We start from the raw sequence: 27314 nt of genomic DNA, 5'->3' as shown, positions 1-27314 counted from the left end.
GATGTGTCCTGCAGTCCTATGTAACACCACAGATAACACAGTGATATCTCTCTGAGTACAGATCATGTAGTAGATGTGACCTGCTGTCCTATGTAACACCACAGATAACACAGTGATATCTCTGAGTACAGATCATGTAGTAGATGTGTCCTGCAGTCCTATGTAACACCACAGATAACACAGTGATATCTCTGAGTACAGATCATGTAGTAGATGTGTCCTGCAGTCCTATGTAACACCACAGATAACACAGTGATATCTCTGAGTACAGATCATGTAGTAGATGTGACCTGCAGTCCTATGTAACACCACAGATAACACAGTGATATCTCTGAGTACAGATCATGTAGTAGATGTGTCCTGCAGTCCTATGTAACACCACAGATAACACAGTGATATCTCTGAGTACAGATCATGTAGTAGATGTGACCTGCAGTCCTATGTAACACCACAGATAACACAGTGATATCTCTGAGTACAGATCATGTAGTAGATGTGTCCTGCAGTCCTATGTAACACCACAGATAACACAGTGATATCTCTGAGTACAGATCATGTAGTAGATGTGACCTGCAGTCCTATGTAACACCACAGATAACACAGTGATATCTCTGAGTACAGATCATGTAGTAGATGTGTCCTGCAGTCCTATGTAACACCACAGATAACACAGTGATATCTCTGAGTACAGATCATGTAGTAGATGTGTCCTGCAGTCCTATGTAACACCACAGATAACACAGTGATATCTCTGAGTACAGATCATGTAGTAGACGTGTCCTGCAGTCCCATGTAACACCACAGATAACACAGTGATATCTCTGAGTACAGATCATGTAGTAGATGTGCCCTGCAGTCCTATGTAACACCACAGATAACACAGTGATATCTCTGAGTACAGATCATGTAGTAGATGTGTCCTGCAGTCCTATGTAACACCACAGATAACACAGTGATATCTCTGAGTACAGATCATGTAGTAGATGTGTCCTGCAGTCCTATGTAACACCACAGATAACACAGTGATATCTCTGAGTACAGATCATGTAGTAGATGTGTCCTGCAGTCCCATGTAACACCACAGATAACACAGTGATATCTCTGAGTACAGATCATGTAGTAGATGTGCCCTGCAGTCCTATGTAACACCACAGATAACACAGTGATATCTCTGAGTACAGATCATGTAGTAGATGTGTCCTGCAGTCCTATGTAACACCACAGATAACACAGTCATATCTCTGAGTACAGATCATGTAGTAGATGTGTCCTGCAGTCCTATGTAACACCACAGATAACACAGTGATATCTCTGAGTACAGATCATGTAGTAGATGTGACCTGCAGTCCTATGTAACACCACAGATAACACAGTGATATCTCTGAGTACAGATCATGTAGTAGATGTGTCCTGCAGTCCTATGTAACACCACAGATAACACAGTGATATCTCTGAGTACAGATCATGTAGTAGATGTGTCCTGCAGTCCTATGTAACACCACAGATAACACAGTGATATCTCTGAGTACAGATCATGTAGTAGATGTGTCCTGCAGTCCTATGTAACACCACAGATAACACAGTGATATCTCTCTGAGTACAGATCATGTAGTAGATGTGCCCTGCAGTCCTATGTAATGGAATGGAGAGCTCTAGTGCCTTTCTGGTCCATCCACCAGTATTTCTTACACTTGGATGTGTCGTCTTTTATCTCTTTACCTTTTTCTATGTATTTTATCTATTTTTACAGAACTAATTTGCAGCCTCTGTATAAGGAAACGCGACGACAAGATGACGGTAAGAAGCTGCAGTGATCGTCGCTCTCTGCACCAGAATGTAGGTTCCCCTTCAAGCTTCACACATGTACCCAGAGAATGATATAAGAAATGTACCAAACAAGCCAAATGACACAATGGGGCACATTTACTTACCCGGGCAATGGATTTCCCAAAATACAGAGTGTCGGACGAAGTTGAACTTTGCCGCCATTCAAACTGATTGTGCGCCCGATATCCTGCATGTGTCGCTTCCCCGCTCAGGTCCCCGGAGTTCACCTTCTTCTTCCTGGTGCATGTAAGTGCATTGTCCGTGTATAATGCGCTGTGCGGGGAGTCGGTAAGATCCCGCGCCCGATATCCTGCATGTGTCTCTTCCCCGCTCAGGTCCCCGGAGTTCATTTTCTTCTTCCTGGTGCATGTAAGTGCATTGTCCGTGTATAATGCGCTGTGCAGGGAGTCACTAAGATTGTGCGTCCAATATCCTGCATGTGTCACTTCCCCGCTCAGGTCCCCAGAGTTCACCTTCTTCTTCCCGGTGCATGTAAGTGCATTGTCTGTGTATAATGCGCTGTGCGGGGAGTCACTAAGATCCTGCGCCTGATATCCTGCATGTGTCGCCTCCCCGCTCAGGTCCCTGGAGTTCACCTTCTTCTTCCCGGTGCATGTAAGTGCATTGTCTGTGTATAATGCGCTGTGCGGGGAGTCACTAAGATCCTGCGCCTGATATCCTGCATGTGTCGCTTCCCCGCTCAGGTCCCTGGAGTTCACCTTCATCTTCCTGGTGCATGTAAGTGCATTGTCCGTGTATAATGCGCTGTGCGGGGAGTCACTAAGATCGTGCACCCGATATCCTACAAGTGTCGCTTCCCCACTCAGGTCCCTGGAGTTCACCTTCTTCCAGGTGCATGTAAGTGCATTGTCCGTGTATAATGCGCTGTGCGGGGAGTCACTAAGATCGTGCACCTGATATCCTGCATGTGTCGCTTCCCCGCTCAGGTCCCCGGAGTTCTCCTTCTTCTTCCTGGTGCATGTAAGTGCATTGTCCGTGTATAATGTGCTGTGCGGGGAGTCACTAAGATCCTGCACCCGATATCCTGCATGTGTCACTTCCCTGCTCAGGTCCCAGGAGTTCACCTTCTTCTTCCTGGTGCATGTAAGTGCATTGTCCGTGTATAATGTGCTGTGCGGGGAGTCACTAAGATCGAGCGCCCGATATCCTACATGCGTCGCTTCCCCGCTCAGGTCCCCGGAGTTCACCTTCTTCTTCCTGGTGCATGTTAGTGCATTGTCCGTGTATAATGCGCTGTGCGGGGAGTCACTAAGATCCTGTGCCCATGATATCCTGCATGTGTTGCTTCCCCGCTCAGGTCCCCGGAGTTCACCTTCTTCTTCCTGTTGCATGTAAGTGCATTGTCCGTGTATAATGCGCTGTGCAGGGAGTCACTAAGATCCTGCGCCCGATATCCTGCATGTGTCACTTCCCCGCTCAGTTCCCCGGAGTTCACCTTCATCTTCCTGGTGCATGTAAGTGCATTGTCCGTGTATAATGTGCTGTGCGGGGAGTCACTAAGATCCTGCGCCCGATATCCTGCATGTTTCACTTCCCCGCTCAGGTCCCCAGAGTTCACCTTCTTCTTCCTGGTGCATGTAAGTGCATTGTCCGTGTATAATGTGCTGTGCGGGGAGTCACTAAGATCCTGCACCCGATATCCTGCATGTGTCACTTCCCCGCTCAGGTCCCCAGAGTTCACCTTCTTCTTCCTGGTGCATGTAAGTGCATTGTCCGTGTATAATGCGATGTGCGGGGAGTCACTAAGATCCTGCACCCGATATCCTGCATGTGTCGCTTCCCCGCTCAGGTCCCCCGGAGTTCACCTTCTTCTTCCTGGTGCATGTAAGTGCATTGTCCGTGTATAATGCGCTGTGCGGGGAGTCACTAAGATCGTGCACCCGATATCCTGCATGTGTCGCTTCCCCGCTCAGGTCCCCGGAGTTCACCTTCTTCTTCCTGGTGCATGTAAGTGCATTGTCTGTGTATAATGCGCTGTGCAGGGAGTCACTAAGATCCTGCGTCTGATATCCTGCATGTGTCACTTCCTTCCTCAGGTCCCTGGAGTTCACCTTCTTCTTCCTGGTGCATGTAAGTGCATTGTCCGTGTATAATGCGCTGTGCGGGGAGTCACTAAGATCCTGCGCCCGATATCCTGCATGTGTCGCTTCCCCGCTCAGGTCCCAGGAGTTCACCTTCTTCTTCCTGGTGCATGTAAGTGCATTGTCCGTGTATAATGCGCTCTGCGGGGAGTCACTAAGATCCTGCACCTGATATCCTGCATGTGTCGCTTCCCCGCTCAGGTCCCCGGATTTCACCTTCTTCTTCCTGGTGCATGTAAGTGCATTGTCCGTGTATAATGCGCTGTGCGGGGAGTCACTAAGATCGTGCGCCCGATATCCTGCATGTGTCGCTTCCCCGCTCAGGTCCCCGGAGTTCACCTTCTTCCTCCTGGTGCATGTAAGTGCATTGTCTGTGTATAATGCGCTGTGCGGGGAGTCACTAAGATCCTGCACCCGATATCCTGCATGTGTCGCTTCCCCACTCAGGTCCCCGGAGTTCACCTTCTTCTTCCTGGTGCATGTAAGTGCATTGTCCGTGAGTAATGCGCTGTGCAGGGAGTCAATAAGATTGTGCGCCCGATATCCTGCATGTGTCGCTTCCCCGCTCAGGTCCCTGGAGTTCACCTTCTTCCTCCTGGTGCATGTAAGTGCATTGTCCGTGTATAATGCGCTGTGCGGGGAGTCACTAAGATCCTGCACCCGATATCCTGCATGTGTCGCTTCCCCACTCAGGTCCCCGGAGTTCACCTTCTTCTTCCTGGTGCATGTAAGTGCATTGTCCGTGAGTAATGCGCTGCTCAGGGAGTCACTAAGATCGTGCGCCCAATATCCTGCATGTGTCGCTTCCCCGCTCAGGTCCCTGGAGTTCACCTTCTTCTTCCTGGTGCATGTAAGTGCATTGTCTGTGTATAATGCGCTGTGCGTGGAGTCACTAAGATCCTGCGCTGATATCCTGCATGTGTCACTTCCCCGCTCAGGTCCCTGGAGTTCACCTTCTTCTTCCTGGTGCATGTAAGTGCATTGTCTGTGTATAATGTGCTGTGCCGGGAGTCACTAAGATCCTGCACCCGATATCCTGCATGTATCGCTCCCCGCTCAGGTCCCCGGAGTTAACCTTCTTCTTCCCGGTGCATGTAAGTGCATTGTCCGTGTATAATGCGCTGTGCGGGGGTCACTTAGATCGTGCGCCTGATATCCTGCATGTGTCACTTCTGCGCTCAGGTCCCCGGAGTTCACCTTCTTCTTCCTGGTGCATGTAAGTGCATTGTCCGTGTATAATGCGCTGTGCGGGGAGTCACTAAGATCCTGCGCCCGATATCCTGCATGTATCGCTCCCCGCTCAGGTCCCCGGAGTTCACCTTCTTCTTCCTGGTGCATGTAAGTGCATTGTCCGTGTATAATGTGCTGTGCGGGGAGTCACTAAGATCCTGTGCCCGATATCCTGCATGTGTCGCTTCCCCGCTCAGGTCCCCGGAGGTCACCTTCTTCTTCCTGGTGCATGTAAATGCATTGTCCGTGTATAATGTGCTGTGCAGGGAGTCACTAAGATCCTGCACCCGATATCCTGCATGTGTCGCTTCCCCGCTCAGGTCCCCGGCGTTCACCTTCTTCTTCCTGGTGCATGTAAGTGCATTGTCCGTGTATAATGCACTGTGCGGGGAGTCACTAAGATCGTGCATCCGATATCCTGCATGTGTCTCTTCCCCGCTCAGGTCCCCGGAGTTCACCTTCTTCTTCCTGGTGCATGTAAGTGCATTGTCCGTGTATAATGCACTGTGCGGGGAGTCACTAAGATCGTGCATCCGATATCCTGCATGTGTCTCTTCCCCGCTCAGGTCCCCGGAGTTCACCTTCTTCTTCCTGGTGCATGTAAGTTTATTGTCCGTGTCTAATGCGCTGTGTAGGGAGTCACTAAGATCGTGCATCCGATATCCCGCAAGTGTCACTTCCCCTCTCAGGTCCCCGGAGTTCACCTTCTTCTTCCTGGTGCATGTAAGTGCATTGTCCGTGTATAATGCGCTGTGCAGGGAGTCACTAAGATCCTGCGCCCGATATCCTGCATGTGTCGCTTCCCCGCTCAGGTCCCCGGAGTTCACCTTCTTCTTCCCAGTGCATGTAAGTGCATTGTCCGTGTATAATGGGCTGTGCGGGGAGTCACTAAGATCCTGCGCCCGATATCCTGCATGTGTCGCTTCCCCGCTCAGGTCCCCGGAGTTCACCTTCTTCTTCCCAGTGCATGTAAGTGCATTGTCCGTGTATAATGCGCTGTGCGGGGAGTCACTGAGATCGTGCGCCCGATATCCTGCATGTGTCGCTTCCCCGCTCAGGTCCCCGGAGTTCACCTTCTTCTTCCTGGTGCATGTAAGTGCATTGTCCGTGTATAATGCACTGTGCGGGGAGTCACTAAGATTGTGTGTCCGATATCCTGCATGTGTCACTTCCCCGCTCAGGTCCCTGGAGTTCACCTTCTTCTTCCTGGTGCATGTAAGTGCATTGTCCATGTATAATGCGCTGTGCGGGGAGTCACTAAGATCCTGCACCCGATATCCTGCATGTGTCGCTTCCCCGCTCAGGTCCCAGGAGTTCACCTTCTTCTTCCTGGTGCATGTAAGTGCATTGTCCGTGTATAATGCGCTGTGCGGGGAGTCACTAAGATCGTGCGCCCGATATCCTGCATGTGTCACTTCCCCGCTCAGGTCCCCGGAGTTCACCTTCTCCTTCCCGGTGCATGTAAGTGCATTGGTTGCAACACAATTTGAATATTAAATCTCGTCCGACGGCCACCCCTCGATTCTGTTGCATGAAAGTCGGTGCAGCTGGGCCAAAATCCGATTGCGTGCTACACAATCCCCTTCTAAATAGCTGTCCCAGTGGCACAATCTCCAAAGAATTTCTAAAATCCGACGAAAGTGGGATCTGCAAGACCCTTAGTAAATAAGCCACATTGTTTCAAGTAAAATTAAAAATTAAAACTTTTAGTTCCTAAATATTAAGAACATGATTTTAAATTTGACACCTAAGTGAATTTAATGACACCAATAGGTTTTCATAGAACTAAATGGAGTGACAGGATGAGGGCACAACCTGCGCTGCACTGTTCTTATTGCTGAGGGTCCATTCTTGTGAACACTGGGGGTCCCAGCAGTCGGATCCCCACTGATTAGCTTCATATATTCTGTGAGGGACTTATGTTCTCGAGATTTTTGGGATTATGTTCTCATGAACAGTTGGGGTCCCAGAAACCGGACAACGACATAATCCAAATGTGTACAACCCCTTTAACCTCTTAACGCTCCGTGCCTTAATAGTGTGTAGTGAGGCATGAAGAGGTTAAAGGGGTTGGCGAATGCCGATCGCACCGGATATCACCATGTCACCTGACCACTGTGCCAACATCACCCGGCCAATCACAGTAGACCTGCCCTGGCGATCACTGTGATTGGCCAGTCAAATCTGACTGGTCAATCACAGTGTTTTTACAGTAAAAAATGAAAACTTACGGTTCTTCCCACCCTCTAGCAGCGCCATTTTACTGTCGCTGGAGAGAGGAGCTGATGGTTATGGTGTCACACTGGGGGAGGCCGTGGATGATGTGTCTCCAGACTTTTCCAAGGCACAATGCAGCTGGGACTAGGGGAAAACCTGTGGACTCCATGTACATGTTCTGGAGGGGCCTGGATGACTTTCTGGAGAGCAAAAATATCACGGGTTATGGGGAAAAAACATTTATCTAATTCTTAAAGGTCGGACTTGATGGTCAATTTCCAACCTTATACACTGTGATACTTTATAGAATTTTTCTGTGTGCCATATATTAGGTGTCCCAAAAACCTTACACTTTGTTGGAGGCGCACAACGCGCTTCGACAGGAGAAGAGCCTGGCACTTCTAATGACCCCACATGGGTAGCCCCAGATAATTCTGCCCCTCAGGTCCCAGACTTTATAGGTCATCCTGGAATACATTTTGACACGGCAGGGCTCCGAGCTGTGGACTTTTTTAGACTTTTCAATGATGAGGAGCTAATAAATTATATGATATTCCAGACCAATCTCTAGGCTGCACAACACCACAGATGGACCCCTGCAAAGCCTATAGATTATTGCCATATATACGGAAGAACCCACACAATGATTTTTTGGGTGTTTTTCTCCAGTGCCATGAGTTGGGCAAATATATTAGGTAACAATGCAATTCTTACTCTGCACCATTAACTTTGTATTACATTTGGGCCAGCATCTCAGGGGTTAAAATGCTCATGCAATCCTACATATGCAACATCCCCCACCGGGGCCTAGCCTTTTTCTTGGGGCCTGGAGGCAGCCAGGGCCCAGAATACCGGAGTGGCTGGTGGCTGCGGCCTAGGGCACGCTGTGGTCACGGTGCTTGGTATGGGGATCGGAGGGCTGTCCTACAGCCTGGCAGCTCTCCAGCAGGTGGTGTGTGCAAGAAATGATATAGAGTAATAAAGTAATGCCCCCAGTCCAATAGTAATAACCTCTTTATAAAGTAATGTTCTACTCCACAGTAATGCCCCCCGTATATATAAAAATGCCCCCTCTATATAGAAATGCCCCTAGTCCACAGCAATGCCCCCTTTATAAAGTAACGGCCACACTGTTTACTAGTGAGCAAAGAAAAGGTTACATAATTCTCGCCTCTGTCTTCTCTCTGTGTCTTCTGTGTAGGACGATCGACGGTGATGTCATCACATGGCGCCTCCTGCTCCCGGCTGCTGTGCTGAGCTGCAGGAGACGCCATGTAGTGACACCATCACATCCCCTGCTCCGTGTGGTGCTGCGCCGAGCTGACGGCTCCTTGCATCGTTACACTACCTACAGTGGCGTAACTGGAAGCTGATGGGCCCCAGTGCAAAGTCTGTGCCAGGGCCCCGACTATAATGTATGGTTTATAGTACTATAGTCTTTTCTTATGGGAAAGTGACAGCATAAGGGCCCCCTAAACCTCTTGGGCCCTGGTGCGACCACACCCCCTGCACCTCTGACCTCCTATATCATGATGACACAGATAGCGATGAGAGTGGAAAAAAGCTCCGTGGACAGCAGGACCAGTGAACTGCTCATCCGGGGCTCCGGGCAAAAGATCCGGGGTAGGAGCCTAGCGACGCCCCTGCCCCTGCGCCTTGTACTTCCGCCATCTTTGTACATTATAGCGAGGCCTCCTACAGAAGTCATTTGGGGGTGGATTTTTGCATTGATTCTCTTTATTCTTTTATTTCTAGAAATGGACATTTATGTTTTTCCTTTAGGATCAACTAATGGAATCTCTGTCCAAACACCTGCTGCAACCCATCCTTCTTCTCACTTTGTTTCAAGGGATGGAGGACACCACCGAGCGTTCCTCGTGCTTCTTGCAGGACTTGGGAAGGCCTCAGAAGTTCTCCAGGGAAGGAGACGTGTTGATTGGTGGAGTGCTGCAGGTTTACAGGAGCGAATATCATACATGGCTGTATGACAATCATCCACCAAACAATAGATTTTGTATCAAGTAAGTGACATCCAGACAAGCAACGTCTGGGGCTGCATAGTGCCCGGCTCTCCGCAGCAATACTACATGGTTCAGAGCATTTGTAGCCAAAGAAACCTTGAAGGTTAAAAAATATTGTAATTTTTATTAACCTTTTAAATATAGTAGCTGTACCATGGAGGGAGATGTCAGCTGTATTAGAAAGGGTGAGGGGGGGTCTGCTGTATTATAAGGGGTATCTATTATTTCTCAGGGGAATAGTCAGTGGACTCCCTGGACCACCGCGGGGGATAACAACACTAGCCGCAACCCGGGAGAAGAGTCTAAGTGAACTCCTGGTCTTCGCCGCAAAGCAGGATGGTCTTGCTGTGGCGGGGAGTCACCAGGTCGCTCCGCGGGTGCGACTAGGCCCGCGGTGGCAGCCAAGGTAGGGACACGGGGACCACGGGAAGGCAGGACCATGGGAAGGCAGGACCACGGGAAGGCAGGACCTCGGATGGCTGGCAGGACCTCGGATGGCTGGCAGGACCTCGGATGGCAGGCAGGACCACGAATGGCAGGCAGGACCACGGATGGCAGGCAGGACCTCGGATGGCTGGCAGGACCTCGGATGGCTGGCAGAACCTCGGATGGCTGGCAGGACCTCGGATGGCTACTGGATTACCGGACCACCACAGGTTACCAGGACCGCCACAGGATACCAGCACCGCCACAGGATACCAGGACCGCCACAGGATACCAGGACCGCCATAGGACACAGGAAAAGCACAGAACACCACAGAACACAGGAATCACAGAATCCACAGAGGCATCTGGAAATGCTCGGGAACACGGAGGGCTTTCTCTTCAGTAACAGGACATGAAGATCTGGCAGGGAATGCTGGGAGTCGCCAGGCTATATAGCAGAGCCTTGATGCCAGCACCAATAAGGAGGATGCTGACCCTTTAAGTTCCTGGAGAGTCTCTTGCGTGCGCGCCCTAGCAGCGGGAGCGTGCGGCCGGGAAGGAAGGAGGCACGCGGACCACATGCTGGGACCCGAGCGGAGCCAAGAGCCTGGAGAGGTGAGTAAACGAGGGGGAGCAGGGCAGGACAGCATAGCACCGGTGCACCCGCGATCCGCAACATGGATCGAGGGGTCACCCGTGACATATCATATAATAGAGAAGGTGTTTGTTGTATTCTAGGGAACATGTGCCCTGTATTATACAGCATATGACAGTCACAACCCCACCGGGGCCTGAGCGAAGTCTAGGGGCAAATGGATTCCCAAAGACTTGAGTGGCTGACCAATCACAGCCTTGGATGGTATACCAACCAATCACAGCCTTGGATGGTATACCAACCAATCACAGCCTTGGATGGTATACCAACCAATCACAGCCTTGGATGGTATACCAACCAATCACAGCCTTGGATGATATACCAACCAATCACAGCCTTGGATGATATACTAACCAATCACAGCCTTGGATGATATACCAACCAATCACAGCCTTGGATGTTATACCAACCAATCACAGCCTTGGATTCTGCAGGAAAGTTACATTATCTTTAAACATAATATAAATAGATATCACCTTAACTCCTCGGTGGCAGGCAAGAGGCAATATAGATATGAACACTCCTTTTGAGTCTACACTCAAGTAGATGGCAGCAAAGAATCACTACTGGGATTAGCTATAGATTGCAGAGATTAGATGAAACCCAGGAGAAAATTACAGCCTTTCAGGAGACATAAAGATAAAGGTGCTGAATTTAGTGATGACCCATCCTACGGGACATTACAACCGATAAAGCGGTCAGGTTCGTGTTAAACACCCGTACGCAGAACCTGGAACCTGAAACTTTTTGCATTTTAAACCTCATTTGAATATACAACATACAATTATGTATAACATCTCCGGGCTGTATCTCATCTCCAGCTTATTGTACATTGCAGGCCGTCACTCCAGTATATAATATAATAAGTATATAATAGGGTATGTATCTAATCTCCGGGCTGTATCTCATCTCCGGCTTGTTGTATATTGCAGGCCGTCACTCCAGTATATAATATAATAAGTATATAATAGGGTATGTATCTAATCTCCGGGCTGTATCTCATCTCCAGCTTATTGTATATTGCAGGCCGTCATTCCAGTATATAATATAATAAGTATATAATAGGGTATGTATCTAATCTCCGGGCTGTATCTCATCTCCAGCTTATTGTATATTGCAGGCCGTCACTCCAGTATATAATATAATAAGTATATAATAGAGTATGTATCTAATCTCCGGGCTGTATCTCATCTCCAGCTTGTTGTACATTGCAGGCCGTCACTCCAGTATATAATATAATAAGTATATAATAGGGTATGTATCTAATCTCCGGGCTGTATCTCATCTCCAGCTTGTTGTACATTGCAGGCCGTCACTCCAGTATATAATATAATAAGTATATAATAGGGTATGTATCTAATCTCCGGGCTGTATCTCATCTCCAGCTTGTTGTATATTGCAGGCTGTCACTCCAGTATATAATATAATAAGTATATAATAGGGTATGTATCTAATCTCCGGGCTGTATCTCATCTCCAGCTTATTGTACATTGCAGGCCGTCACTCCAGTATTTCCGGCATCTCCTGGCTTTCTTATATGCCATAGAAGAGATAAACAGCCGCGAGGACATCTTACCCAACATCACCCTGGGTTACACAGTCTTTGCTGGCTGCACCACGGAGATGGAAGCTATCCACAACACCCTGAGTATTATATCAGGGGGGGAAAACCTTGTCCCAAATTACAGCTGCTACCAAAAGGGGAAGATAGCCGGAATAGTGGGACACAGACTCTCCTCCTCATCCATTGCCATGAACAATGTGAACAGACCGTACGGCTACCCTCAGGTAAGTGCCCACTTACATCATGGGAATAAATGATTAATAGCAAAATTTAGCAGTCGTCCCCATGGGAAATGGAGAAAATGGGGCACATTTACTTACCCGGTCCCTCGGAGTTCCCGAATGCGCATTAGCCGTCCGGAATGTATTGTGCCGCGTTTCGCTAAGATCGTGTGCCCGATATCCTGCATGTGTCACTTCCCCGCTCAGGTCCCCGGAGTTCACCTTCTTCTTCCTGGTGCATGTAAGTGCATTGTCCGTGTATAATGCGCTGTGCGGGGAGTCACTAAGATCCTGCGCCCGATATCCTGCATGTGTCGCTTCCCCGCTCAGGTCCTTGGAGTTCACCTTCTTCTTCCTGGTGCATGTAAGTGCATTGTCCGTGTATAATGTGCTGTGCGGGGAGTCACTAAGATCGTGCGCCCGATATCCTGCATGTGTCATTTCCCCGCTCAGGTCCCCGGAGTTCACCTTCTTCTTCCTGGTGCATGTAAGTGCATTGTCCGTGTATAATGCGCTGTGCGGGGAGTCACTAAGATCCTGCGCCCGATATCCTGCATGTGTCACTTCCCCGCTCAAGTCCTTGGAGTTCACCTTCTTCTTCCTGGTGCATGTAAGTGCATTGTCCATGTATAATGCGCTGTGCGGGGAGTCACTAAGATCCTGCGCCTGATATCCTGCATGTGTCACTTCCCCGCTCAGGTCCCCGGAGTTCACCTTCTTCTTCCTGGTGCATGTAAGTGCATTGTCCGTGTATAATGTGCTGTGCGGGGAGTCACTAAGATCCTGCGCCCGATATCCTGCATGTGTCACTTCCCCGCTCAGGTCCCTGGAGTTCACCTTCTTCTTCCTGGTGCATGTAAGTGCATTGTCCGTGTATAATGCGCTGTGCGGGGAGTCACTAAGATCGTGCACACGATATCCTGTATGTGTCGCTTCCCCGCTCATGTCCCCGGAGTTCACCTTCTTCTTCCTGGTACATGTAAGTGCATTGTCCGTGTATAATGCGCTGTGCGGGGAGTCACTAAGATCCTGCCCCCCGATATCCTGCATGTGTCGCTTCCCCGCTCAGGTCCCTGGAGTTCACCTTCTTCTTCCTGGTGCATGTAAGTGCATTGTCCGTGTATAATGCGCTGTGCGGGAAGTCACTAAGATTGTGCGCCCGATATCCTGCATGTGTCGCTTCCCCGCTCAGGTCCCCGGAGTTCACCTTCTTCTTCCTGGTGCATGTAAGTGCATTGTCCGTGTATAATGCGCTGTGCGGGGAGTCACTAAGATCCTGCGCCCGATATCCTGCATGTGTCGCTTCCCCGCTCAGGTCCCTGGAGTTCACCTTCTTCTTCCTGGTGCATGTAAGTGCATTGTCCGTGTATAATGCGCTGTGCGGGGAGTCACTAAGATCCTGCGCCCGATATCCTGCATGTGTCGCTTCCCCGCTCAGGTCCCCGGAGTTCACCTTCTTCCTGGTGCATGTAAGTGCATTGTCCGTGTATAATGCGCTGTGCGGGGAGTCACTAAGATCCTGCACCCGATATCCTGCATGTGTCGCTCCCCGCTCAGGTCCCTGGAGTTCACCTTCTTTTTCCTGGTGCATGTAAGTGCATTGTCCGTGTATAATGTGCTGTGCGGGGAGTCACTAAGATCCTGCGCCCGATATCCTGCATGTGTCGCTTCCCCACTCAGGTCCCCGGAGTTCACCTTCTTCTTCCCGGTGCATGTAAGTGCATTGTCCGTGTATAATGCGCTGTGCGGGGAGTCACTAAGATCCTGCGCCCGATATCCTGCATGTGTCGCTTCCCCACTCAGGTCCCTGGAGTTCACCTTCTTCTTCCTGGTGCATGTAAGTGCATTGTCCATGTATAATGCGCTGTGCGGGGAGTCACTAAGATCCTGCGCCCGATATCCTGCATGTGTTGCTTCCCCGCTCAGGTCCCTGGAGTTCACCTTCTTCTTCCTGGTGCATGTAAGTGCATTGTCCTTGTATAATGTGCTGTGCTGGGAGTCACTAAGATCCTGCACCTGATATACTGCATGTGTCACTTCCCTGCTCAGGTCCCCGGAGTTTACCTTTTCTTCCTGGTGAATGTAAGTGCATTGTCCGTGTATAATGCGCTGTGCGGGGAGTCACTAAGATCCTGCGCCCAATATCCTGCATGTGTCGCTTGCCCGCTCAGGTCCCCGGAGTTTACCTTCTTCTTCCTGGTGCATGTAAATGCATTGTCCGTGTATAATGCGCTGTGCGGGGAGTCACTTAGATTGTGCGCCCGATATCCTGCATGTGTCGCTTCCCGGCTCAGGTCCCATGGAGTTCACCTTCTTCTTCCTGGTGCATGTAAGTGCAGTGTCCGTGTATAATGTGCTGTGCGGGGAGTCACTAAGATCGTGCCCCGATATCCTGCATGTGTCGCTTCCCCGCTCAGGTCCCCGGAGTTTACCTTCTTCTTCCTGGTGCATGTAAATGCATTGTCCGTGTATAATGCGCTGTGCGGGGAGTCACTAAGATCCTGCACCCGATATCCTGCATGTGTCGCTCCCCGCTCAGGTCCCCGGAGTTCACCTTCTTCTTCCTGGTGCATGTAAGTGCAGTGTCCGTGTATAATGTGCTGTGCGGGGAGTCACTAAGATCGTGCCCCGATATCCTGCATGTGTCACTTCCCCGCTCAGGGCCTTGGAGTTCACCTTCTTCTTCCTGGTGCATGTAAGTGCATTGTCCATGTATAATGTGCTGTGCGGGGAGTCACTAAGATCGTGCGCCCGATATCCTGCATGTGTCGCTTCCCCGCTCAGGTCCCCGGAGTTCACCTTCTTCTTCCTGGTGCATGTAAGTGCATTGTCCGTGTATAATGCGCTGTGCGGGGAGTCACTAAGATCCTGCGCCCGATATCCTGCATGTGTCGCTTCCCCGCTCAGGTCCCCGGAGTTCACCTTCTTCTTCCTGATGCATGTAAGTGCATTGTCCGTGTATAATGCGCTGTGCGGGGAGTCACTAAGATCATGCCCCGATATCCTGCATGTGTCGCTTTCCCGCTCAGGTCCCTGGAGTTCACCTTCTTCTTCCTGGTGCATGTAAGTGCATTGTCCGTGTATAATGCGCTGTGCGGGGAGTCACTAAGATCCTGCCCCCCGATATCCTGCATGTGTCACTTCCCCGCTCATGTCCCCGGAGTTCACCTTCTTCTTCCTGGTGCATGTAAGTGAATTGTCTGCGTATAATGCACTGTGCGGGGAGTCACTAAGATTGTGCGCCCGATATCCTGCATGTGTCGCTTCCCCGCTCAGGTCCCCGGAGTTCACCTTCTTCTTCCTGGTGCATGTAAGTGCATTGTCCGTGTATAATGCGCTGTGCGGGGAGTCACTAAGATCGTGCACCCGATATCCTGCATGTGTCGCTTCCCCGCTCAGGTCCCCGGAGTTCACTTTCTTCTTCCTGGTGCATGTAAGTGCATTGTCCGTGTATAATGCGCTGTGCGGGGAGTCACTAAGATCCTGCGCCCGATATCCTGCATGTGTCGCTTCCCCACTCAGGTCCCTGGAGTTCACCTTCTTCTTCCTGGTGCATGTAAGTGCATTGTCCATGTATAATGCGCTGTGCGGGGAGTCACTAAGATCGTGCGTCCGATATCCTGCATGTGTCGCTTCCCCGCTCAGGTCCCCGGAGTTCACCTTCTTCTTCCTGGTGCATGTAAGTGCATTGTCCGTGTATAATGCGCTGTGCGGGGAGTCACTAAGATCCTGCACCTGATATACTGCATGTGTCACTTCCCTGCTCAGGTCCCCGGAGTTCACCTTCTTCCTCCTGGTGCATGTAAGTGCATTGTCCGTGTATAATGCGCTGTGCGAGGAGTCACTAAGATCCTGCGCCCAATATCCTGCATGTGTCGCTTCCCCGCTCAGGTCCCCGGAGTTTACCTTCTTCTTCCTGGTGCATGTAAATGCATTGTCCGTGTATAATGCGCTGTGCAGGGAGTCACTTAGATCGTACGCCCGATATCCTGCATGTGTCGCTTCCCGGCTCAGGTCCCCGGAGTTCACCTTCTTCTTCCTGGTGCATGTAAGTGCATTGTCCGTGTATAATGCGCTGTGCGGTGAGTCACTAAGATCCTGCGCCCAATATCCTGCATGTGTCGCTTCCCCGCTCAGGTCCCCGGAGTTTACCTTCTTCTTCCTGGTGCATGTAAATGCATTGTCCGTGTATAATGCGCTGTGCGGGGAGTCACTTAGATCGTGCGCCCGATATCCTGCATGTGTCGCTTCCCGGCTCAGGTCCCTGGAGTTCACCTTCTTCTTCCTGGTGCATGTAAGTGCATTGTCCGTGTATAATGTGCTGTGCGGGGAGTCACTAAGATCGTGCCCCGATATCCTGCATGTGTCGCTTCCCCGCTCAGGTCCCTGGAGTTCACCTCCTTCTTCCTGGGGCATGTAAGTGCATTGTCCGTGTATAATGTGCTGTGCGGGGAGTCACTAAGATCGTGCCCCGATATCCTGCATGTGTCTCTTCCCCGCTCAGGTCCCTGGGGTTCACCTTCTTCTTCCTGGTGCATGTAAGTGCATTGTCCGTGTATAATGCGCTGTGCGGGGAGTCACTAAGATCCTGCGCCCGATATCCTGCATGTGTCACTTCCCCGCTCAGGTCCCCGGAGTTCACCTTCTTCTTCCTGGTGCATGTAAGTGCATTGTCCGTGTATAATGCGCTGTGCGGGGAGTCACTAAGATCATGCCCCGATATCCTGCATGTGTCGCTTTCCCGCTCAGGTCCCTTGTGTTCACCTTCTTCTTCCTGGTGCATGTAAGTGCATTGTCCGTGTATAATGCGCTGTGCGGGGAGTCACTAAGATCCTGCGCCTGATATCCTGCATGTGTCGCTTCATCGCTCAGGTCCCTGGAGTTCACCTTCTTCTTCCTGGTGCATGTAAGTGCATTGTCCGTGTATAATCTGCTGTGCGGGGAGTCACTAAGATTGTGCGCCTGATATCCTGCATGTTTCACTTCCCCGCTCAGGTCTCCAGAGTTCACCTTCTTCTTCCTGTTGCATGTAAGTGCATTGTCCGTGTATAATGCGCTGTGCGGGGAGTCACTAAGATCCTGTGCCCGATATCCTGCATGTGTAGCTTCCCCGCTCAGGTCCCCGGAGTTCACCTTCTTCTTCCTGGTGCATGTAAGTGCATTGTCCGTGTATAATGCGCTGTGTGGGGAGTCACTAAGATCCTGCACCCGATATCCTGCATGTGTCGCTTCCCCGCTCAAGTCCCCGGAGTTTACCTTCTTCTTCCTGGTGCAAGTAAGTGCATTGTCCGTGTATAATGCGCTGTGCGGGGAATCACTAAGATCCTGCGCCCGATATTCTGCATGTGTTGCTTCCCCGCTCAGGTCCCCGGAGTTCACCTTCTTCTTCCTGGTGCATGTAAGTGCATTGTCCGTGTATAATGCGCTGTGCGGGGAGTCACTAAGATCCTGCGCCCGATATCCTGCATGTGTCGCTTCCCCGCTCAGGTCCCCGGAGTTCACCTTCTTCTTCTTGGTGCATGTAAGTGCATTGTCCGTGTATAATGTGCTGTGCGGGGAGTCACTAAGATCCTGCGCCCGATATCCTACATGTGTCGCTTCCAATTTCAGGTCCCCGGAGTTCCCCTTCTTCTTCCTGGTGCATGTAAGTGCATTGTCCGTGCATAATGTGCTGTGCGGGGAGTCACTAAGATCGTGCGCCCGATATCCTGCATGTTTCGCTTCCCCGCTAAGGTCCCTGGAGTTCACCTTCTTCTTCCTGGTGCATGTAAGTGCATTGTCCATGTATAATGCGCTGTGCGGGGAGTCACTAAGATCGTGCGCCCAATATCCTGCATGTGTCGCTTCCAATTTCAGGTCCCCGGAGTTCCCCTTCTTCTTCCTGGTGCATGTAAGTGCATTGTCCGTGCATAATGTGCTGTGCGGGGAGTCACTAAGATCGTGCGCCCGATATCCTGCATGTGTCGCTTCCCCGCTAAGGTCCCTGGAGTTCACCTTCTTCTTCCTGGTGCATGTAAGTGCATTGTCCGTGTATAATGCGCTGTGTGGGGAGTCACTAAGATCGTGCGGACGATATCCTGCATGTGTCGCTTCCCCGCTCAGGTCCCCGGAGTTCACCTTCTTCTTCCTGGTGCATGTAAGTGCATTGTCTGTGTATAATGCGCTGTGCGGGGAGTCACTAAGATCCTGCGTACGATATCCTGCATGTGTCGCTTCCCCGCTCAGGTCCCCGGAGTTCACCTTCTTCTTCCTGGTGCATGTAAGTGCATTCTACGTGTATAATGTGCTGTGCGGGGAGTCACTAAGATCGTACGCCCGATATCCTGCATGTGTCGCTTCCCTGCTCAGGTCCCCGGAGTTCACCTTCTTCTTCCTAGTGCATGTAAGTGCATTGTCCGTGTATAATGCGCTGTGCGGGAAGTCACTAAGATCCTGCGCCCGATATCCTACATGTGTCGCTTCCCCGCTCAGGTCCCCGGAGTTCACCTTCTTCTTCCTGGTGCATGTAAGTGCATTGTCCGTGTATAATGCGCTGTGCGGGGAGTCACTAAGATCCTGCACCCGATATCCTGCATGTATCACTTCCCCGCTCAGGTCCCCAGAGTTCACCTTCTTCTTCCTGGTGCATGTAAGTGCATTGTCCGTGTATAATGCGCTGTGCGGGGAGTCACTAAGATCCTGCGCCTGATATCCTGCATGTGTCGCTTCCCCGCTCAGGTCCCAGGAGTTTACCTTCTTCTTCCTGGTGCATGTAAGTGCATTGTCCGTGTACAATGCGCTGTGCGGGGAGTCACTAAGATCCTGCACCCGATATCCTGCATGTGTCGCTTCCCCGCTCAGGTCCCCGGAGTTCACCTTCTTCTTCCTGGTGCATGTAAGTGCATTGTCCATGTATAATGCGCTGTGCGGGGAGTCACTACGATCGTGCCCCCGATATCCTGCATGTGTCGCTTCCCCGCTCAGGTCACCGGAGTTCACCTTCTTCTTCCTGTTGCATGTAAGTGCATTGTCCATGTATAATGTGCTGTGCGGGGAGTCACTAAGATCCTGCGCCCGATATCCTGCATGTGTCGCTTCCCCGCTTAGGTCCCCAGAGTTCACCTTCTTCTTCCTGTTGCATGTAAGTGCATTGTCCGTGTATAATGCGCTTTGCGAAGTATCACTAAGATCCTGCGCCCGATATCCTGCATGTATCGCATCCCATTTCAGGGCCCCGGAGTTCACCTTCTTCTTCCTGGTGCATGTAAGTGCATTGTCCGTGTATAATGCGCTGTGCGGGGAGTCACTAAGGTCCTGCCCCCGATATCCTGCATGTGTCACTTCCCCGCTCAGGTCCCTGGAGTTCACCTTCTTCTTCCTGGTGCATGTAAGTGCATTGTCCGTGTATAATGTGCTGTGCGGGGAGTCACTAAGATCCTGCGCCCGATATCCTGCATGTGTCGCTTCCCCGCTCAGGTCCCCAGAGTTCACCTTCTTCTTCCTGATGCATGTAAGTGCATTGTCCGTGTATAATGCGCTGTGCGGGGAGTCACTAAGATCCTACGCCCGATATCCTGCATGTGTCACTTCCCCGCTCAGGTCCCTGGAGTTCACCTTCTTCTTCCTGGTGCATGTAAGTGCATTGTCCGTGTATAATGTGCTGTGCGGGGAGTCACTAAGATCCTGTGCCCGATATCCTGCATGTGTCGCTTCCCCGCTCAGGTCCCCAGAGTTCACCTTCTTCTTCCTGATGCATGTAAGTGCATTGTCCGTGTATAATGCGCTGTGCGGGGAGTCACTAAGATCCTGCACCCGATATCCTGCATGTGTCACTTCCCCGCTCAGGTCTCTGGAGTTCACCTTCTTCTTCCTGGTGCATGTAAGTGCATTGTCCGTGTATAATGCGCTGTGCGGGGAGTCACTAAGATCCTGCCCCCGATATCCTGCATGTGTCGCTTCCCCGCTCAGGTCTCTGGAGTTCACCTTCTTCTTCCTGGTGCATGTAAGTGCATTGTCCGTGTATAATGCGCTGTGCGGGGAGTCACTAAGATCCTGCACCCGATATCCTCCATGTGTCACTTCCCCGCTCAGGTCCCCGGAGTTCACCTTCTTCTTCCTAGTGCATGTAAGTGCATTGTCCGTGTATAATGCGCTGTGCGGGGAGTCACTGAGATCGTGCCCCCGATATCCTGCATGTGTCACTTCCCCGCTCAGGTCCCTGGAGTTCACCTTCTTCTTCCTGGTGCATGTAAGTGCATTGTCCGTGTATAATGTGCTGTGCGGGGAGTCAATAAGATCCTGAGCCCGATATCCTACATGTGTCGCTTCCCATTTCAGGTCCCCGGAGTTCCCCTTCTTCTTCCTGGTGCATGTAAGTGCATTGTCCGTGTATAATGCACTGTGCGGGGAGTCACTAAGATCGTGCGCCCGATATCCTGCATGTGTCGCTTCCCCGCTCAGGTCCCTGGAGTTCACCTTCTTCTTCCTGGTGCATGTAAGTGCATTGTCCATGTATAATGCGCTGTGCGGGGAGTCACTAAGATCCTGCGCCCGATATCCTGCATGTGTCGCTTCCCCGCTTAGGTCCCCGGAGTTCACCTTCTTCTTCCTGGTGCATGTAAGTGCATTGTCCGTGTATAATGCGCTGTGCGGGGAGTCACTAAGATCCTGCGCCCGATATCCTGCATGTATCGCATCCCATTTCAGGGCCCCGGAGTTCACCTTCTTCTTCCTGGTGCATGTAAGTGCATTGTCCGTGTATAATGCGCTGTGCGGGGAGTCACTAAGATCCTACGCCCGATATCCTGCATGTGTCACTTCCCCGCTCAGGTCCCTGGAGTTCACCTTCTTCTTCCTGGTGCATGTAAGTGCATTGTCCGTGTATAATGCGCTGTGCGGGGAGTCACTAAGATCCTGCCCCCGATATCCTGCATGTGACGCTTCCCCGATCAGGTCCCAGGAGTTCACCTTCTTCTTCCTGGTGCATGTAAGTGCATTGTCCGTGTATAATGCGCTGTGCGGGGAGTCACTAAGATCCTGCCCCCGATTTCCTGCATGTGTCGCTTCCCCGCTCAGGTCCCCAGAGTTCACCTTCTTCTTCCTGATGCATGTAAGTGCATTGTCCGTGTATAATGCGCTGTGCGGGGAGTCACTAAGATCCTGCACCCGATATCCTGCATGTGTCGCTTCCCCGCTCAGGTCTCTGGAGTTCACCTTCTTCTTCCTGGTGCATGTAAGTGCATTGTCCGTGTATAATGTGCTGTGCGGGGAGTCACTAAGATCGTGCGCCCGATATCCTGCATGTGTCGCTTCCCCACTCAGGTCCCTGGAGTTCACCTTCTTCTTCCTGGTGCATGTAAGTGCATTGTCCGTGCATAATGTGCTGTGCGGGGAGTCACTAAGATCGTGCGCCCGATATCCTGCATGTGTCGCTTCCCCGCTAAGGTCCCTGGAGTTCACCTTCTTCTTCCTGGTGCATGTAAGTGCATTGTCCGTGTATAATGCGCTGTGTGGGGAGTCACTAAGATCGTGCGGACGATATCCTGCATGTGTCGCTTCCCCGCTCAGGTCCCCGGAGTTCACCTTCTTCTTCCTGGTGCATGTAAGTGCATTGTCTGTGTATAATGCGCTGTGCGGGGAGTCACTAAGATCCTGCGTACGATATCCTGCATGTGTCGCTTCCCCGCTCAGGTCCCCGGAGTTCACCTTCTTCTTCCTGGTGCATGTAAGTGCATTCTACGTGTATAATGTGCTGTGCGGGGAGTCACTAAGATCGTACGCCCGATATCCTGCATGTGTCGCTTCCCTGCTCAGGTCCCCGGAGTTCACCTTCTTCTTCCTAGTGCATGTAAGTGCATTGTCCGTGTATAATGCGCTGTGCGGGAAGTCACTAAGATCCTGCGCCCGATATCCTACATGTGTCGCTTCCCCGCTCAGGTCCCCGGAGTTCACCTTCTTCTTCCTGGTGCATGTAAGTGCATTGTCCGTGTATAATGCGCTGTGCGGGGAGTCACTAAGATCCTGCACCCGATATCCTGCATGTATCACTTCCCCGCTCAGGTCCCCAGAGTTCACCTTCTTCTTCCTGGTGCATGTAAGTGCATTGTCCGTGTATAATGCGCTGTGCGGGGAGTCACTAAGATCCTGCGCCTGATATCCTGCATGTGTCGCTTCCCCGCTCAGGTCCCAGGAGTTTACCTTCTTCTTCCTGGTGCATGTAAGTGCATTGTCCGTGTACAATGCGCTGTGCGGGGAGTCACTAAGATCCTGCACCCGATATCCTGCATGTGTCGCTTCCCCGCTCAGGTCCCCGGAGTTCACCTTCTTCTTCCTGGTGCATGTAAGTGCATTGTCCATGTATAATGCGCTGTGCGGGGAGTCACTACGATCGTGCCCCCGATATCCTGCATGTGTCGCTTCCCCGCTCAGGTCACCGGAGTTCACCTTCTTCTTCCTGTTGCATGTAAGTGCATTGTCCATGTATAATGTGCTGTGCGGGGAGTCACTAAGATCCTGCGCCCGATATCCTGCATGTGTCGCTTCCCCGCTTAGGTCCCCAGAGTTCACCTTCTTCTTCCTGTTGCATGTAAGTGCATTGTCCGTGTATAATGCGCTTTGCGAAGTATCACTAAGATCCTGCGCCCGATATCCTGCATGTATCGCATCCCATTTCAGGGCCCCGGAGTTCACCTTCTTCTTCCTGGTGCATGTAAGTGCATTGTCCGTGTATAATGCGCTGTGCGGGGAGTCACTAAGGTCCTGCCCCCGATATCCTGCATGTGTCACTTCCCCGCTCAGGTCCCTGGAGTTCACCTTCTTCTTCCTGGTGCATGTAAGTGCATTGTCCGTGTATAATGTGCTGTGCGGGGAGTCACTAAGATCCTGCGCCCGATATCCTGCATGTGTCGCTTCCCCGCTCAGGTCCCCAGAGTTCACCTTCTTCTTCCTGATGCATGTAAGTGCATTGTCCGTGTATAATGCGCTGTGCGGGGAGTCACTAAGATCCTACGCCCGATATCCTGCATGTGTCACTTCCCCGCTCAGGTCCCTGGAGTTCACCTTCTTCTTCCTGGTGCATGTAAGTGCATTGTCCGTGTATAATGTGCTGTGCGGGGAGTCACTAAGATCCTGTGCCCGATATCCTGCATGTGTCGCTTCCCCGCTCAGGTCCCCAGAGTTCACCTTCTTCTTCCTGATGCATGTAAGTGCATTGTCCGTGTATAATGCGCTGTGCGGGGAGTCACTAAGATCCTGCACCCGATATCCTGCATGTGTCACTTCCCCGCTCAGGTCTCTGGAGTTCACCTTCTTCTTCCTGGTGCATGTAAGTGCATTGTCCGTGTATAATGCGCTGTGCGGGGAGTCACTAAGATCCTGCCCCCGATATCCTGCATGTGTCGCTTCCCCGCTCAGGTCTCTGGAGTTCACCTTCTTCTTCCTGGTGCATGTAAGTGCATTGTCCGTGTATAATGCGCTGTGCGGGGAGTCACTAAGATCCTGCACCCGATATCCTCCATGTGTCACTTCCCCGCTCAGGTCCCCGGAGTTCACCTTCTTCTTCCTAGTGCATGTAAGTGCATTGTCCGTGTATAATGCGCTGTGCGGGGAGTCACTGAGATCGTGCCCCCGATATCCTGCATGTGTCACTTCCCCGCTCAGGTCCCTGGAGTTCACCTTCTTCTTCCTGGTGCATGTAAGTGCATTGTCCGTGTATAATGTGCTGTGCGGGGAGTCAATAAGATCCTGAGCCCGATATCCTACATGTGTCGCTTCCCATTTCAGGTCCCCGGAGTTCCCCTTCTTCTTCCTGGTGCATGTAAGTGCATTGTCCGTGTATAATGCACTGTGCGGGGAGTCACTAAGATCGTGCGCCCGATATCCTGCATGTGTCGCTTCCCCGCTCAGGTCCCTGGAGTTCACCTTCTTCTTCCTGGTGCATGTAAGTGCATTGTCCATGTATAATGCGCTGTGCGGGGAGTCACTAAGATCCTGCGCCCGATATCCTGCATGTGTCGCTTCCCCGCTTAGGTCCCCGGAGTTCACCTTCTTCTTCCTGGTGCATGTAAGTGCATTGTCCGTGTATAATGCGCTGTGCGGGGAGTCACTAAGATCCTGCGCCCGATATCCTGCATGTATCGCATCCCATTTCAGGGCCCCGGAGTTCACCTTCTTCTTCCTGGTGCATGTAAGTGCATTGTCCGTGTATAATGCGCTGTGCGGGGAGTCACTAAGATCCTACGCCCGATATCCTGCATGTGTCACTTCCCCGCTCAGGTCCCTGGAGTTCACCTTCTTCTTCCTGGTGCATGTAAGTGCATTGTCCGTGTATAATGCGCTGTGCGGGGAGTCACTAAGATCCTGCCCCCGATATCCTGCATGTGACGCTTCCCCGATCAGGTCCCAGGAGTTCACCTTCTTCTTCCTGGTGCATGTAAGTGCATTGTCCGTGTATAATGCGCTGTGCGGGGAGTCACTAAGATCCTGCCCCCGATTTCCTGCATGTGTCGCTTCCCCGCTCAGGTCCCCAGAGTTCACCTTCTTCTTCCTGATGCATGTAAGTGCATTGTCCGTGTATAATGCGCTGTGCGGGGAGTCACTAAGATCCTGCACCCGATATCCTGCATGTGTCGCTTCCCCGCTCAGGTCTCTGGAGTTCACCTTCTTCTTCCTGGTGCATGTAAGTGCATTGTCCGTGTATAATGTGCTGTGCGGGGAGTCACTAAGATCGTGCGCCCGATATCCTGCATGTGTCGCTTCCCCACTCAGGTCCCTGGAGTTCACCTTCTTCTTCCTGGTGCATGTAAGTGCATTGTCCATGTATAATGCGCTGTGCGGGGAGTCACTAAGATCCTGCGTACGATATCCTGCATGTGTCGCTTCCCCGCTCAGGTCCCAGGAGTTCAATGTCCGTGTATAATGCGCTGTGTGGGGAGTTACTAAGATCGTGCGCCCGATATCCTGCATGTGTCACTTCCCCGCTCAGGTCCCCGGAGTTCACCTTCTTCTTCCTGGTGCATGTATGTGCATTGTCCGTGTATAATGCGCTGTGCGGGGAGTCACTAAGATCCTGCGCCCGATATCCTACATGTGTCGCTTCCCCGCTCAGGTCCCCGGAGTTCACCTTCTTCTTCCTGGTGCATGTAAGTGCATTGTCCGTGTATAATGCGCTGTGCGGGGAGTCACTAAGATCCTGCACCCGATATCCTGCATGTGTCGCTTCCCCGCTCAGGTCCCCGGAGTTCACCTTCTTCTTCCTGGTGCATGTAAGTGCATTGTCCGCGTATAATGCGCTGTGCGGGGAGTCACTAAGATCCTGCACCCGATATCCTGCATGTGTCACTTCCCCGCTCAGGTCCCCAGAGTTTACCTTCTTCTTCCTGGTGCAAGTAAGTGCATTGTCCGTGTACAATGCGCTGTGCGGGGAGTCACTACGATCGTGCCCCGATATCCTGCATGTGTCGCTCCCCGCTCAGGTCCCCGGGGTTCACCTTCTTCTTCCTGTTGCATGTAAGTGCATTGTCCGTGTATAATGTGCTGTGCGGGGAGTCACTAAGATCCTGCGCCCGATATCCTGCATGTGTCGCTTCCCCACTCAGGTCCCCAGAGTTCACCTTCTTCTTCCTGTTGCATGTAAGTGCATTGTCCGTGTATAATGCGCTGTGCGGGGAGTTACTAAGATCCTGCGCCCGATATCCTGCATGTGTCGCTTCCCCGCTCAGGTCCCAGGAGTTCACCTTCTTCTTCCTGGTGCATGTAAGTGCATTGTCCATGTATAATGCGCTGTGCGGGGAGTCACTAAGATCCTGCGCCCGATATCCTGCATGTGTCGCTTCCCCGCTCAGGTCCCAGGAGTTCACCTTCTTCTTCCTGGTGCATGTAAGTGCATTGTCCATGTATAATGCGCTGTGCGGGGAGTCACTAAGATCCTGCACTCGATATCCTGCATGTGTCGCTTCCCCGCTCAGGTCCCTGGAGTTCACCTTCTTCCTAGTGCATGTAAGTGCATTGTCCGTGTATAACGCGCTGTGCGCGGAGTCACTAAGATCCTGCACCCGATATCCTGCATGTGTCGCTTCCCCACTCAGGTCCCAGGAGTTCACCTTCTTCTTCCTGGTGCATGTAAGTGCATTGTCCGTGTATAACGCGCTGTGCGGGGAGTCACTAAGATACTGCGCCTGATATCCTGCATGTGTCGCTTCCCCGCTCAGGTCCCCAGAGTTCACCTTCTTCTTCCTGATGCATGTAAGTGCATTGTCCGTGTATAATGCGCTGTGCGGGGAGTCACTAAGATCCTGCACCCGATATCCTGCATGTGTCGCTTCCCCGCTCAGGTCTCTGGAGTTCACCTTCTTCTTCCTGGTGCATGTAAGTGCATTGTCCGTGTATAATGTGCTGTGCGGGGAGTCACTAAGATCGTGCGCCCGATATCCTGCATGTGTCGCTTCCCCACTCAGGTCCCTGGAGTTCACCTTCTTCTTCCTGGTGCATGTAAGTGCATTGTCCATGTATAATGCACTGTGCGGGGAGTCACTAAGATCCTGCGTACGATATCCTGCATGTGTCGCTTCCCCGCTCAGGTCCCAGGAGTTCAATGTCCGTGTATAATGCGCTGTGTGGGGAGTTACTAAGATCGTGCGCCCGATATCCTGCAGGTGTCACTTCCCCGCTCAGGTCCCCGGAGTTCACCTTCTTCTTCCTGGTGCATGTATGTGCATTGTCCGTGTATAATGCGCTGTGCGGGGAGTCACTAAGATCCTGCGCCCGATATCCTACATGTGTCGCTTCCCCGCTCAGGTCCCCGGAGTTCACCTTCTTCTTCCTGGTGCATGTAAGTGCATTGTCCGTGTATAATGCGCTGTGCGGGGAGTCACTAAGATCCTGCACCCGATATCCTGCATGTGTCGCTTCCCCGCTCAGGTCCCCGGAGTTCACCTTCTTCTTCCTGGTGCATGTAAGTGCATTGTCCGCGTATAATGCGCTGTGCGGGGAGTCACTAAGATCCTGCACCCGATATCCTGCATGTGTCACTTCCCCGCTCAGGTCCCCAGAGTTTACCTTCTTCTTCCTGGTGCA

At 51.7% G+C, this 27314-nt stretch overlaps 1 protein-coding gene across 1 annotated transcript in view; it reads left to right on the top strand.

Annotated features, from left to right (window-relative positions):
- Nucleotides 1–1791: 1791 nt before the first annotated feature.
- LOC140122993 (vomeronasal type-2 receptor 116-like) overlaps nt 1792–27314 on the top strand; it is a 37898-nt gene continuing 12375 nt past the window's right edge. Inside the window, exons 1-3 of the mRNA XM_072144243.1 lie at nt 1792–1797; nt 9159–9397; nt 11975–12266. Coding sequence (XP_072000344.1) covers nt 1792–1797; nt 9159–9397; nt 11975–12266 — 537 coding nt within the window. The remainder of the gene's footprint in view (nt 1798–9158; nt 9398–11974; nt 12267–27314) is intronic.

Source organism: Engystomops pustulosus, chromosome 3 (genome assembly GCF_040894005.1).
Source record: "Engystomops pustulosus chromosome 3, aEngPut4.maternal, whole genome shotgun sequence".
Lineage (NCBI taxonomy): Eukaryota > Metazoa > Chordata > Amphibia > Anura > Leptodactylidae > Engystomops > Engystomops pustulosus.
This window is presented reverse-complemented; position numbering and strand designations above follow the sequence as displayed.